At 36.3% G+C, this 10,686-nt stretch overlaps 3 protein-coding genes across 3 annotated transcripts; 2 read left to right on the forward strand and 1 right to left on the reverse strand.

The window, feature by feature from the left end:
- Positions 1–1,281: 1,281 nt before the first annotated feature.
- Positions 1,282–2,310, forward strand: RHIMIDRAFT_239509 (SYF2-domain-containing protein; the record flags this gene model as incomplete). The annotated part of the gene is made up of 4 exons (XM_023609186.1): positions 1,282–1,503; positions 1,558–1,810; positions 1,870–2,095; positions 2,148–2,310. The coding sequence occupies 4 exons, from the start codon at positions 1,282–1,284 to the stop codon at positions 2,308–2,310; spliced, it is 864 nt and encodes a 287-aa protein (XP_023464395.1).
- A 74-nt stretch (positions 2,311–2,384) lies between these two features.
- On the reverse strand, positions 2,385–6,006 carry RHIMIDRAFT_245177 (uncharacterized protein; the record flags this gene model as incomplete). Its single annotated transcript, XM_023610157.1, has 11 exons — positions 2,385–2,591; positions 2,644–2,779; positions 2,843–2,979; positions 3,032–3,318; positions 3,384–3,641; positions 3,702–3,828; positions 3,877–5,178; positions 5,235–5,369; positions 5,421–5,535; positions 5,590–5,780; positions 5,833–6,006. The coding sequence occupies 11 exons, from the start codon at positions 6,004–6,006 to the stop codon at positions 2,385–2,387; spliced, it is 3,069 nt and encodes a 1,022-aa protein (XP_023464396.1).
- Positions 6,007–7,750: 1,744 nt separating this feature from the next.
- On the forward strand, positions 7,751–9,373 carry RHIMIDRAFT_259638 (uncharacterized protein). Its single transcript, XM_023611413.1, has 4 exons — positions 7,751–7,921; positions 7,978–8,685; positions 8,749–8,930; positions 8,974–9,373. The coding sequence occupies exons 1-4, from the start codon at positions 7,858–7,860 to the stop codon at positions 9,034–9,036; spliced, it is 1,017 nt and encodes a 338-aa protein (XP_023464397.1). The 5' UTR covers positions 7,751–7,857; the 3' UTR covers positions 9,037–9,373.
- Positions 9,374–10,686: the final 1,313 nt, after the last annotated feature.

The raw sequence follows: 10,686 nt of genomic DNA on the forward strand, positions 1-10,686 counted from the left end.
TATATTGTAAAAGGTACGTTCTTGGACTGTATGGTGTCTTAAATTTCTTTGATGCATTCACAGCAAACCTAATTAAAAAGAAATAATTAAGGCTCTTAAAAATACACAAAATTTGCAAAGATACCTACGGATGATACCCTGAACTCATTAATGTCCAGTACTACTAGTTCCCCTTGTTTTTCACGCTTTTTGATATTCTTGTAAATCATCTCGGAAGCTCTTGCTCTTCTTCCTCTAAACCTCACATGAATACTTCCTTTCAGATCATCCCTGAATATGATCAAAGGTATCTTTGCTGCATCACTCTCATGGAAATGACTTTTGTGAGTTTCTCTCCCATATAATTTGTGAGAAAAGGCGATTGTGTAAATACAGACTTTGTAAAAAAATAAAAGAAAGATTATATCACCTTATTTCAATAGGGTTGTCAGCATTATCACCATGCTCCTTACTGCTCACCATTTCCTTTCTGCTTCTGTTTGAGCGCGTTTTTTTACGTCTAGCTCTATTGTATTTTTCCCTCCATTTAAAAAAATATTGCATGCTTCTTCGAGAGCGCATTACCGTCCTCGATAGTTGTTCCAATTTATCTGTGCAGTACGGAAATTGTAAAAACCAAAAAACGAGATAAATGGAGCACTATATACTGCAGGTGATCAATGTATTGATTGATGTTGGAAGTCTTTAGCGCTGGTATATTAGTTTCTAGAACTTATGTGCCTTATTTGGATTTTAGAGCGATTTCTTTTCTAGACCTGTTAGGGGAACCAGAGCCACTATAATATTCAGTCGTCGATAAGGTCCACACTTCATTATTACCATAGTATGCAACGAAAGCATTCCGGCAACCAGGACCTAAAGTGCAAGGGCGAAAATATTGATTTATTTCTTCTTGGCTGAATTCACCAACATTCAGAGTAATAGTTTTACGACCTTCTCTCCTAGGATTGTTTCTGTCAAACGAAACTCTACAAGTGACTCAGTCAGTGTAAATACTATTTAAAAACGTCCGTCCTTTGGTTTGTAGAAGATTCAGAAATTGTTCGAAGCTGTTTTCAGTATTAAATAACGTTAGTTTTAATTATTGCCATTGTTTATTATCCTCTACCATAGATTGAGCTTACCTATTGTAACCTCCTCATCGATTTGTATCATAGCAACCAACTTTTTTTTTTAATGATTTGCCCCCGCTTTTGCTTGATTCCCTTTTTTGTGTATTTAAAAAAGGGTGACGTTCGGATGTGTAAATTTTCATTTTTTTTCCCTCTATTTAAACAAATCATGGCCGCAAAAAAGAGAGCAACAAACAGCAAACAAACCAAAACTGTACAAGAAGAGCACCCAGCATCAGAAACTGAACAGAACAACAATGTGCAAGAAGAGTTACCAAAAAAGAGACAACATAACGAAATACAACAAGAGATAGAACATGAGGAATCTAAACCATCAACAAGTTCACTGGAAGAAAAAATGGCTAAATTAAAGCAATTGCAAAAGCGTCGAGTAAGTAATCTTATAATAATCAAATAGTTCATCATTTAATAACAAACATATTAGGCAACAGAAGTTGAACAAGGCAATCGACGTGATCGTAATTTGGAGTTTCAGCGTAGTAAAGAAAACCCAAGGCTTGAGGCAAAACTCGAGCGAAAGAAGGAGGAAGCATTGAAACTATTGGAAAAACAAGAAGCCAGGGATAACGGAGAAGATTTTGAGAGAAAGCAGTTTTGGAAATATTCGGCCGAGTCTGCAGAAGCTTGGGAAAAGAAACAGGCAAAGAAGGCAAAAATGGCAAACAATGGCTTTACAGGTAATAATATATATGCTTTTCTTTTCTTCTTTTTTTTCCAACATTTGTTTGTCCCCTAGATTACACACAGCTTGCACATAAGAAATATGTTCGCTTGATGTCTGAATTTAAGCCTGATTTGTCCACATACAAAGAGAAACAGCTTGAAGTAATTGAGCGTGCTATTCGCAACGGAGAAGATCCTTCTGATGTTGTAGCGATGGCAAATAGTCTTGATTATGCTAGTGTGAATGACAAGCCTTCTAAGGAAGCTATTGAAAAATTGGCTGCAGAAACAAAGAAACAGTAAGATCAATTCATTCATTTGTCGAGTACAATTAACATGTAATTTCATTAGAATTGAAAAGCGTGAAACACGATCTCGTGAACGTAAAGAAATTGTGGATGATATTTCATGGATCAACGAAAAGAATCGTGTCTTTAACCAAAAGATTGCTCGATTTTATGATAAGTATACAAAGGAGATTCGTGAAAACCTCGAGAGAGGTACTGCATTGTAGAATGATTTCAATAAAACGCATTTTAGTCTTATATTTGTACATAAACATATCGATTTATTATTTTACATCTCCTGTTACTTTTTCTTTAATGGAGGTGGTACCTTACAGCGCCACATAACAAAAGGTGGCTCTGATCCCTTGCCTTTGAATCCTGCTGTTGTTTGCTTTTGAGGACGACAGCTACAGACACGCTCCTTAGAATCTGTCGATTTATACGCTTCCATTCCTCCTTGTAAAAGAACCACTCTGGGGAATACTTTTTTTACGAGCTCTGCTGCATACTATATAATCTGTTTAACACTAGAATTATAAAATACCACAACTGTTGCTTACATTAGGTCCGTTTGACTCTGCTTCATTTGCGATAACGACATGATATTTACGGTTGAGCTTTTTTAATACATTCGTATAGCTCATCAACTGTGCTGCTTGTACGTTCATAGAAGAAGGTATATGACCTTGCACAAATCTAGAAACGATAAAAAAAAAAAAGATGTATATATGAAAGAAATAAAGTAATGTCCTATCTTACTCTGATTCTGGTCGGATATCTAATACTAATGAGTATGGAAGAATCTTATCAAGATCCCTCACTGCTAATCGAGGCGCCAATTCAAGCTTTTTCTCTTCAATGGATATAGACTTTTCCCACCATTGCTTTTTAGCATTCTTTAATAGATAAATCATGAGCGACCATCGACATGATAAATCACCATCTTACCTTGTCATCTTTCTTGTTTTTCTTATGCTCGACTTTGAGTCCATGAACCCTTGTTGTTATACTTGGTGGTGTAACTTTGCACATATTTAATGCGCTTTGTACGCATTTTTCAATATCTACCTTTGGAAAGCTGTCAGAAAACAACACGATGCAGTCGTTGAATTCATATGTCAGCAGAGTATCACGTATTTGGCGTAATATAGCAATCCCTGCGAACAAAGGAAGAGATGATGGGCCTACAAGCAATTTATCCCATAGATGGTATATCTTATCAAGAGGAAACACATCTATTGTTAGTATCATCAACAATCACGTTAGCTTTTAGCGAATGAACAAATAAACGATGGCTTACGTGTAAACAAGGTAAGAAACCATGGAATAGCATAAAGATCAGGCATGAATCCTATAGCATCTAAATGACTCGATAGCTCGGGGTCATGGAAGCTTAAAAGATGTCTAAATACGGCCAAATATTCTTGAAGAACTGGCGCGTTATCCGATAAGAAAAAATTATCGAGAAATTTAGGAATAAACTTTTGCAAAGAAGCAAACGCAATTGCTTCATCATTAAAGTTTAAAGTCAAAAACGGGGCACACAGCGAGTCAAGCCCTTTCATATATATAAAAAAAGAAATCAATATACTTTAAAAAAGGATCAATTAGACATTACCTTGCCAATAAACTAAGCTTGGGTTTGCTACCACCCATGATTTTAGTAACCTCCTGAGTTTTTCATGACCAGTAGATGATGCCAACATTTGGTTATATTGATGACATCTTGGTACGTCAACTTCGATCTATATGGCTGTTAGATAGATACGACGTATTAGGCTTTTCCTGTGTACCTGTCTGTCAGCCCCCATGTTCATATATTTGTTTACTTGGTCATATGCATGTTCCAAGTCGCCCTGAACACCCAAGACAGCTGCCCATATTTTACCTCGCAGAAGGGGCGGAATGTCCACTTTAGCATGATGCAAAATCTCTCGTTTGGATGCTGGATATTGCCGTAATAGCTCAGAAAACAAGGACAGACGATACAATTGATAATTTACATCTTGCTCCCTTAAGAATAATGGTAATTTTGGAGCAGCACTATTACTACCGCTTGGTTGGTTAGGTGTAGAGGTTGTACTGTTGATTGATAAGGATGACGCAGAGCGTGATCTACCCATAGAGACCGTTCGGCTTAAGGAACGTGATGAAGATGGTGTTGTTGGTGTGGGTATTCCATTAGTTGGCGTAGACAGCCCATTTGCTGTTCTAGGTGTTTCTAACGTAGTAGGAATGGGAGAAGAAGCTGCTATGTCATCTATAAACATTAAATCATTTTTATATTCGTTATCGTCTTCACTGATATCATTCACTGTATCACCAGTAGACTCATCCAAAAGAAAGTTGACATCATTTTCATCTACCAGCATAAAGTAGTCTGTATCCCATTCAAACTTGTCAGTCGCTGTCCTTTGCCCTTCTTCTAATCTTTGATAAAGCTCGTTGAATCCAAGTACAAAGACCGCATCGGAATATAATTGTGCAGTATCCGTTACGTTATCTCCAATTTCTATAGCATCAGGCATCATGCACACTCTTGGTAATCGCTTTATGGCCGGTGTCGACAAGAAAATGCCTCTTTTAACAAGGTCTAATTCAACATCCCCGCCTGCCAATCTCCACAGATTGTATATATAAGAAATGGGTAATTTTTTGAGCATATCTGGTATATTTTCTTGCTGTTTATTGTCATTCATATCAATTGTGTCTGGATCTACTGCATCGGATGCTAATATAGGCCCCTCAACCCAGATATTTTTACTCGAAGTGCTTTCACGTAAAAAGTAGTTGGCAAGAGCATCTGTGATGTCAAGTCGTTCTGCTACAGAAACTTGAAGACAGCCAAGTACAAATTGTCTAAACTGTTCTGCGTCCTCATCATCCAAAGGATTCTGTAAGAAGTTCAATACAGATTTGTTTATATCCAAAGATTTGATTTCTTCATGTTTCCATATATTACAGACAGGATCTGCATCATGCCATTCTTTAAGCGTTATGAGTGAATCAAATATAAGCCCAACATCACTCGTTGTCCAAAATGGATTCCTAGTGTATTGCTCAGCTAATATTATACCAGTCGCCCATACGTCTCTCTATAAATCGTATTATTTAGTCCCTTTTTTGTTTATCGCGCAATTCAAAAGCGTACCTTATCATAATATGTTCCATCCACATCCTGGAGGCACTCAGGTGCTAAGTAAGGGGGATAGCCGATTGGAAAATCAACATGTTTCCCAGCGTTTGTCATATAATACAGACCATAACCAAAAAGTTTGATATGATTCTGCTCAAAGATGATCATAAGTTACATATGATACACAGTTTCTTTATATACCTTTGCATCTAATAATATGTTACTTGGTGATAAAGAAGCGTGAATTATGCCATTTTCTTTTAGGAACTGAAGCGCAGAAAGTATTTCATACGCCCATTGCCGTAATATGGGCACACTAAGAAGCTCTATCGATTATGCTCACAGTCTAAATAAATATCTGCTTTCTTACTTCACGGTTGGTGGATTATCTGAGTCAAGTCCTCTTGCCTTTTGAAGAGAGTAGTCGTAATATTCTGAGACAACAAATAATCTATCTATTCTTGTTTTAACATCTTTTATGCATTCAGAATGGTTCGTGTTGTTACCATGCTTTCCTCGATGTATCTCAACATATTCACACAAATTATCATGAGTCAACGTCTAAAGAAGAGTTAAGTTTAGCCAGAGTAAACTATACGTGCCATAACTATACCTTCAAATATTGAAACTGCCCAATGATTTGAGAAGGTGCTGACAAAGCTAAATGGCCAGACTGAGCTAATGCTTCAGAAACTTGTGAAGATGCTACAAAGTTGACAGATGCAAGCTTCGCATTCTCTCTATTCTCATGTAATTTGAGATCTTTAGAAGAGGCAAACAGAGCCATTGTCCTATTAACAAAGAAGAACAAGTATCCTGTCGAGCTTTTGTTGTTCAGTTTGTTTAAAAGTCCGCTAACAAAAAAGACGTTTTCCAAAAAGTGAAATACTTATATATGTATAAATATATATATATACTTACTTATACTTACTTATCTGCGATGATCCTGATGAGCTCTATTTGTTTGGAGGAAAGCCTGTTGCCCTTGATGGTGATTTTGCTCAGATCCCACCAGTGATTAGAAGGGGTAACAGAGCTGATACTGTCAGTGCGTCAATCAGGCAGTCATTTTTATGGTCAAGACTCCAGCCCTTGAGACTTACGCAGAATATGCGTTTAACGAACCTTTTTAATCAAAATTATATTGAATTTGCAAGATTTATAGTAGACATTTCATATAACCATACACTTTGTGATTCAATTACACTTCCTGGCTATATCTATCAGATCATACAACTGAATGAATTTATCAGCAAAGTCTATAAAGATGAAGAAATTAGTAACTCTATGTCGATAAACAATGGCCAATTTTTTGGTGAAAGGGCCATATTAACTACCAGAAACGACACAGTTGGAAGGATCAACATTATTCTCGACAAGATGGCTGGCGAAAAGGTTACGCTTCCGTCTACAGACTCTGCTGATGTTAATGAAGCCGATGGTTTACACACTGTTCCTATAGAATATTTACACAGTTTAAATCCTACCGGTTTGCCTCCATCTAAGCTTGAGCTCAAATTTGGCGCACCAGTAATGTTATTAAGAAACATTGACCCAGTAAGAGGTCTATGCAATGGCACTCGCCTGGTTGTCGTACGAATTGGCAGTTATATGCTTCAGGCTCGTCTTGCCAATAAGCCGGATGGCACATTAGGGCTTATACCTTGGTTTACACTCTCAACACAAAAAGGTGATTTGCCATTTATTCTAACAAGAAAGCAATTTTCTGTTAGACTATGCTTTGCTATGACAATTAACAAATCACAAGGACAACCACTTAAATATGCAGGAATTGGCTTGCGTCGTCCGTCGTTTATGCATGATCAGCTATATGTCGCTCTTTCAAGAGTTACCTCTCTTTCTGGCATCTCACTCCTTCTGCCAGAAAGCTCAAATACAACTAACAATGTTGTCTACCAAGAGTTATTACCTCACTAATATATTAATATATTCATCTATGTAACACATCATATGATCACCAAACAAACTTATGCTCACAATTATGAATGCTTTATGACTATGCCATTCTTTTCAACACATAAACCTTTACGAGCAATACTATTAAAATATATGCTCTCTATTATGAATAAATAATTTTATGAAACCATGTATGCAGCACTATTGCATCAATAAATAAGCATGCGAAGAGGAGTTGGAGTATGTTGCTAGGCGCACAAAAATTCAAATCTAGCCATTCACTTAAAGGGTCGTATTAATATTTGCCCTTACTCATCACAAAGGGCGAAGTCCTTAAGCCTGCGGAAGCACGATGACGCGCAAAAACGAGCGTAGCGAGTTAGAAGCGGCTAATATTATAGACTGAAATAGGAATATTTAAACCGAAGCTCATAAAAGACAACCTTAACACCATTCGCAATTTGACTGGTTGAATAAAAGTATATTTGTGAGTAAAGCCTAAAGAAGAGGCAACACGCATCCTTCAAGCTATATTTATAATAGAGATCATCTTCTGTCATTGTATTTACTGAGTTGTTTGATTCCATGCTACAGCTGATACCAAATGTTACGACAGCATAAGTTTATTGGACCTGAGAAAAGGACATGATTTTATTGATTAAATGAATTTTGGTAAATGAACAACAATAATCTCTTTCACTTTTTGCTCTTTTTGCTTCAAATGAAAAGACATTCTACATCATCCAGCTCAGAGAGACCTTCAAAAGGCGCAAAGCTAAATGAATGTAAAGTATTCAATCTTGTTCATTATCAGTCAATATTTAACATTATTCTGGTATAGGTACAGTAGCACCAATTCAAGAAGCGGATTATTCCAGCACAGTAAATCAAGAAGGTGCCTCTTCTTCCTCAAGTAAACCAGGGCTTTTGAAAAAAGCACAACAAAAGGTTGATAAGCAAAATGTACTTTTAAAATTCAAAACAGAGCAAAAGGCTCCAAAGGAAGTCAAGCGCCCCTCATGTGGGTTAACAACACGCGCGCGATCAACGAGTAAATTGTACCCAAACAAGAAAGCAAAAGTACCTGCTTGCAGCCCTGATGAAAGGGTTGAAAGCTTTGAAATCAAGGCGTCATTACCTAATGTTTGTAACAATCAACAACTTGCTCAGCATATCAAGGATCTAGCAGATTATACCACTAAAGTTTTGTTTGTGGGATCCCTTTTTGGCAATTTTATCTTCATCAAACTACTCGATGATGGCCAGGCTATTCCAATTATTAAACAAAGTTTATGCACAAATATATTTGCGGTAATGACTGGAAATGGAAAGAGAGCACCAAACTATCTCAAAGAATACTTCACTCTTTTCTGTGAATTGACAGCTGTAGACCGCGACTCTTTGAAAAGTATAAACTATTCAAGTATTCTTTCCATCGTTGGTAAGCAAGACGAAGTCCTGGTTAGAAATCACATTCACGAGACACACGAACGAAGATCGATAGCGTACTTTCTGAATATGATGTCTGACAACAATTCAAGTAATTGTTGTAAAGAGCTTCCAGTGGCTTCCAGAAAAGCATTGGCATATTTCATTTACAAATAAAAACAAGGTTCAGAGCCATCTTGGCCATCGTCTGTCCCATGCAGTAACTACTATAAAGATATCGCTGAAAGCATAGCAAGCATGTGGTCTAAATACCAACTAGATCAATGTGATTCCGATACTCTTTACTCAAAACTTCACCTGTTTTTCAAGTGGTTCTACTTTCTGTCGCAAGAAGTGCAAAAAAAAGTTTTTATTATGGAAAACGTACCCTCAAAAATCGCTTCCAAAGTGTATGTGTATCGTAAGCTCAGAGAGCTTCCATTCACTGGTGTTTGAGCAAAAAGAAGTTTAACTCTTTAAGAGAAGAAATACTGGAGTCAATCAATTCCAACAAGACGTTTACTCCAGGAAAAAACTAGCCAAGCTTACTCCTCAACAAGCATCAGTAGTTCAAAATTTTATTGATACAGTTAAAACAAGAATACAAGATAGCACGTTCACTCCTGCTAAATACACTGACAAAAGAGGATGTCGCTTTTTTCCACTGCACCTATATATTCCGTTCAGACAAAATCAATCCAAATTGATGCTCAAGCTTTTTGGAGACTGATGAAACAATGTGGCATACCAAATTACCCGAAAGGGAAGAAAACCGAATCCGACTTGACTGATTTTTACTATCATTTGTTACCAAACGTTTGAAGCTTTTATCATCTCAAAATGAAACAAGCAATATTAGGCTTTAATAAACCCAAATAAAAATTCTGTCGAGAGTTACTCTCATCTGAATAACCGTTCATTAGCTACAAACGAGGTAATATTACCACTAAAATGTTCATAATTTCATTTTACTCGCAACTTATGCTGATGATAGAGGTTCGAGGATTAAAACATATAAAAAATATGGGAAAACATGGAAGCAGAAACTCCATGGACAAGAAACTTATGTTTGCATTAAAAACGAGTACGTGGCTCCGCAAAATTGTGTATATTGCTTCAGAAAGTCGGGTATTTACATTCGTAAAAGAATGTCTAAAAGGAAAATAAGGAAATATACAAAGCAAAGGATCTTTTTTTTTTTGCCATAATATAAAGTCTGTCCTGGACACCAACAAGCAAGAGACTGCAAAACAGAGAGATACACTGTGTCAGCATTAGCAATTTGTCTGTCTGGCCTTTCGTATCTTTTCATTTCACCAAACCTCCCTGTGCTTCCAAACTAAGCGCAGTAAATCCAATACCGAATTTAATGATATTAGGTTCTCCTTCTTAAATACAAGGGAATGATTGAGCAGCGGCTATGTAACCATTCAAGGTTAAAAAATGGAAAGTTTGAAAAATTAAGAACACTAACAGCCTGAGCTTCTTCATTTTTGTATTTTTCATGATTAAATATTTACCACTGTGCCACATATCTTTAACTAAGGTGCACTTGTATGAGCAAACCTTTATTTGTCTCTTTTGTATCCCCATTTTTCAAATAAAGAATATATACTTTATAAGTAAGATAATTTTTTTTTTAAAAAAAAAAAAAAAGACTGATTACTCTATAAACTATACTTGGCTTTATGAAAATAAAGCAAGATAACTTCGTATTGAGTTTACGTATATCTTATGATATGATACCAACCAATGTAAAATATAGAGTAAGTATTTGTTAACTTGAACATGAAAGCAGCGCGTCCCACAAATAACTATCACTGTTTTACTAACTTCTACTATATAGAATAATTTCGTATTATTCTATTTTCTATCAACTACGTAGCCATATATAGGACGATGTCATTTTGACTGAAGCTTACACTATTTAATTAAGTATTGCTATATAAATGTAGCTCAAGTTAACAGAATGTAAAGCAAGGACTGCTATAAATCTGATGCAAAAACTACTAAATAATATTCGTTGCGGAAACCAGTATTTTTCATCTAAGGCTTGTATGTAATTTTGCTTTAATCAGAACACGTACCCATGATAAATACCCAATCAACGGATAAAAAACTG

This window comes from Rhizopus microsporus (genome assembly GCF_002708625.1).
Source record: "Rhizopus microsporus ATCC 52813 unplaced genomic scaffold scaffold_13, whole genome shotgun sequence".
NCBI classification, from domain to species: Eukaryota; Fungi; Mucoromycota; class Mucoromycetes; order Mucorales; family Rhizopodaceae; genus Rhizopus; species Rhizopus microsporus.

Coding starts and splice junctions, on each gene's coding strand:
- RHIMIDRAFT_259638 (XM_023611413.1), top strand. CDS start 7,858: ATGAAAAGACATTCTACATCATCCAGCTCAGAGAGACCTTCAAAAGGC. Junction 7,922..7,977: donor AGGCGCAAAGCTAAATGAAT/GTAAAGTATTCA, acceptor ATTCTGGTATAG/GTACAGTAGCACCAATTCAA. Junction 8,931..8,973: donor CGCAAGAAGTGCAAAAAAAA/GTTTTTATTATG, acceptor TCGCTTCCAAAG/TGTATGTGTATCGTAAGCTC.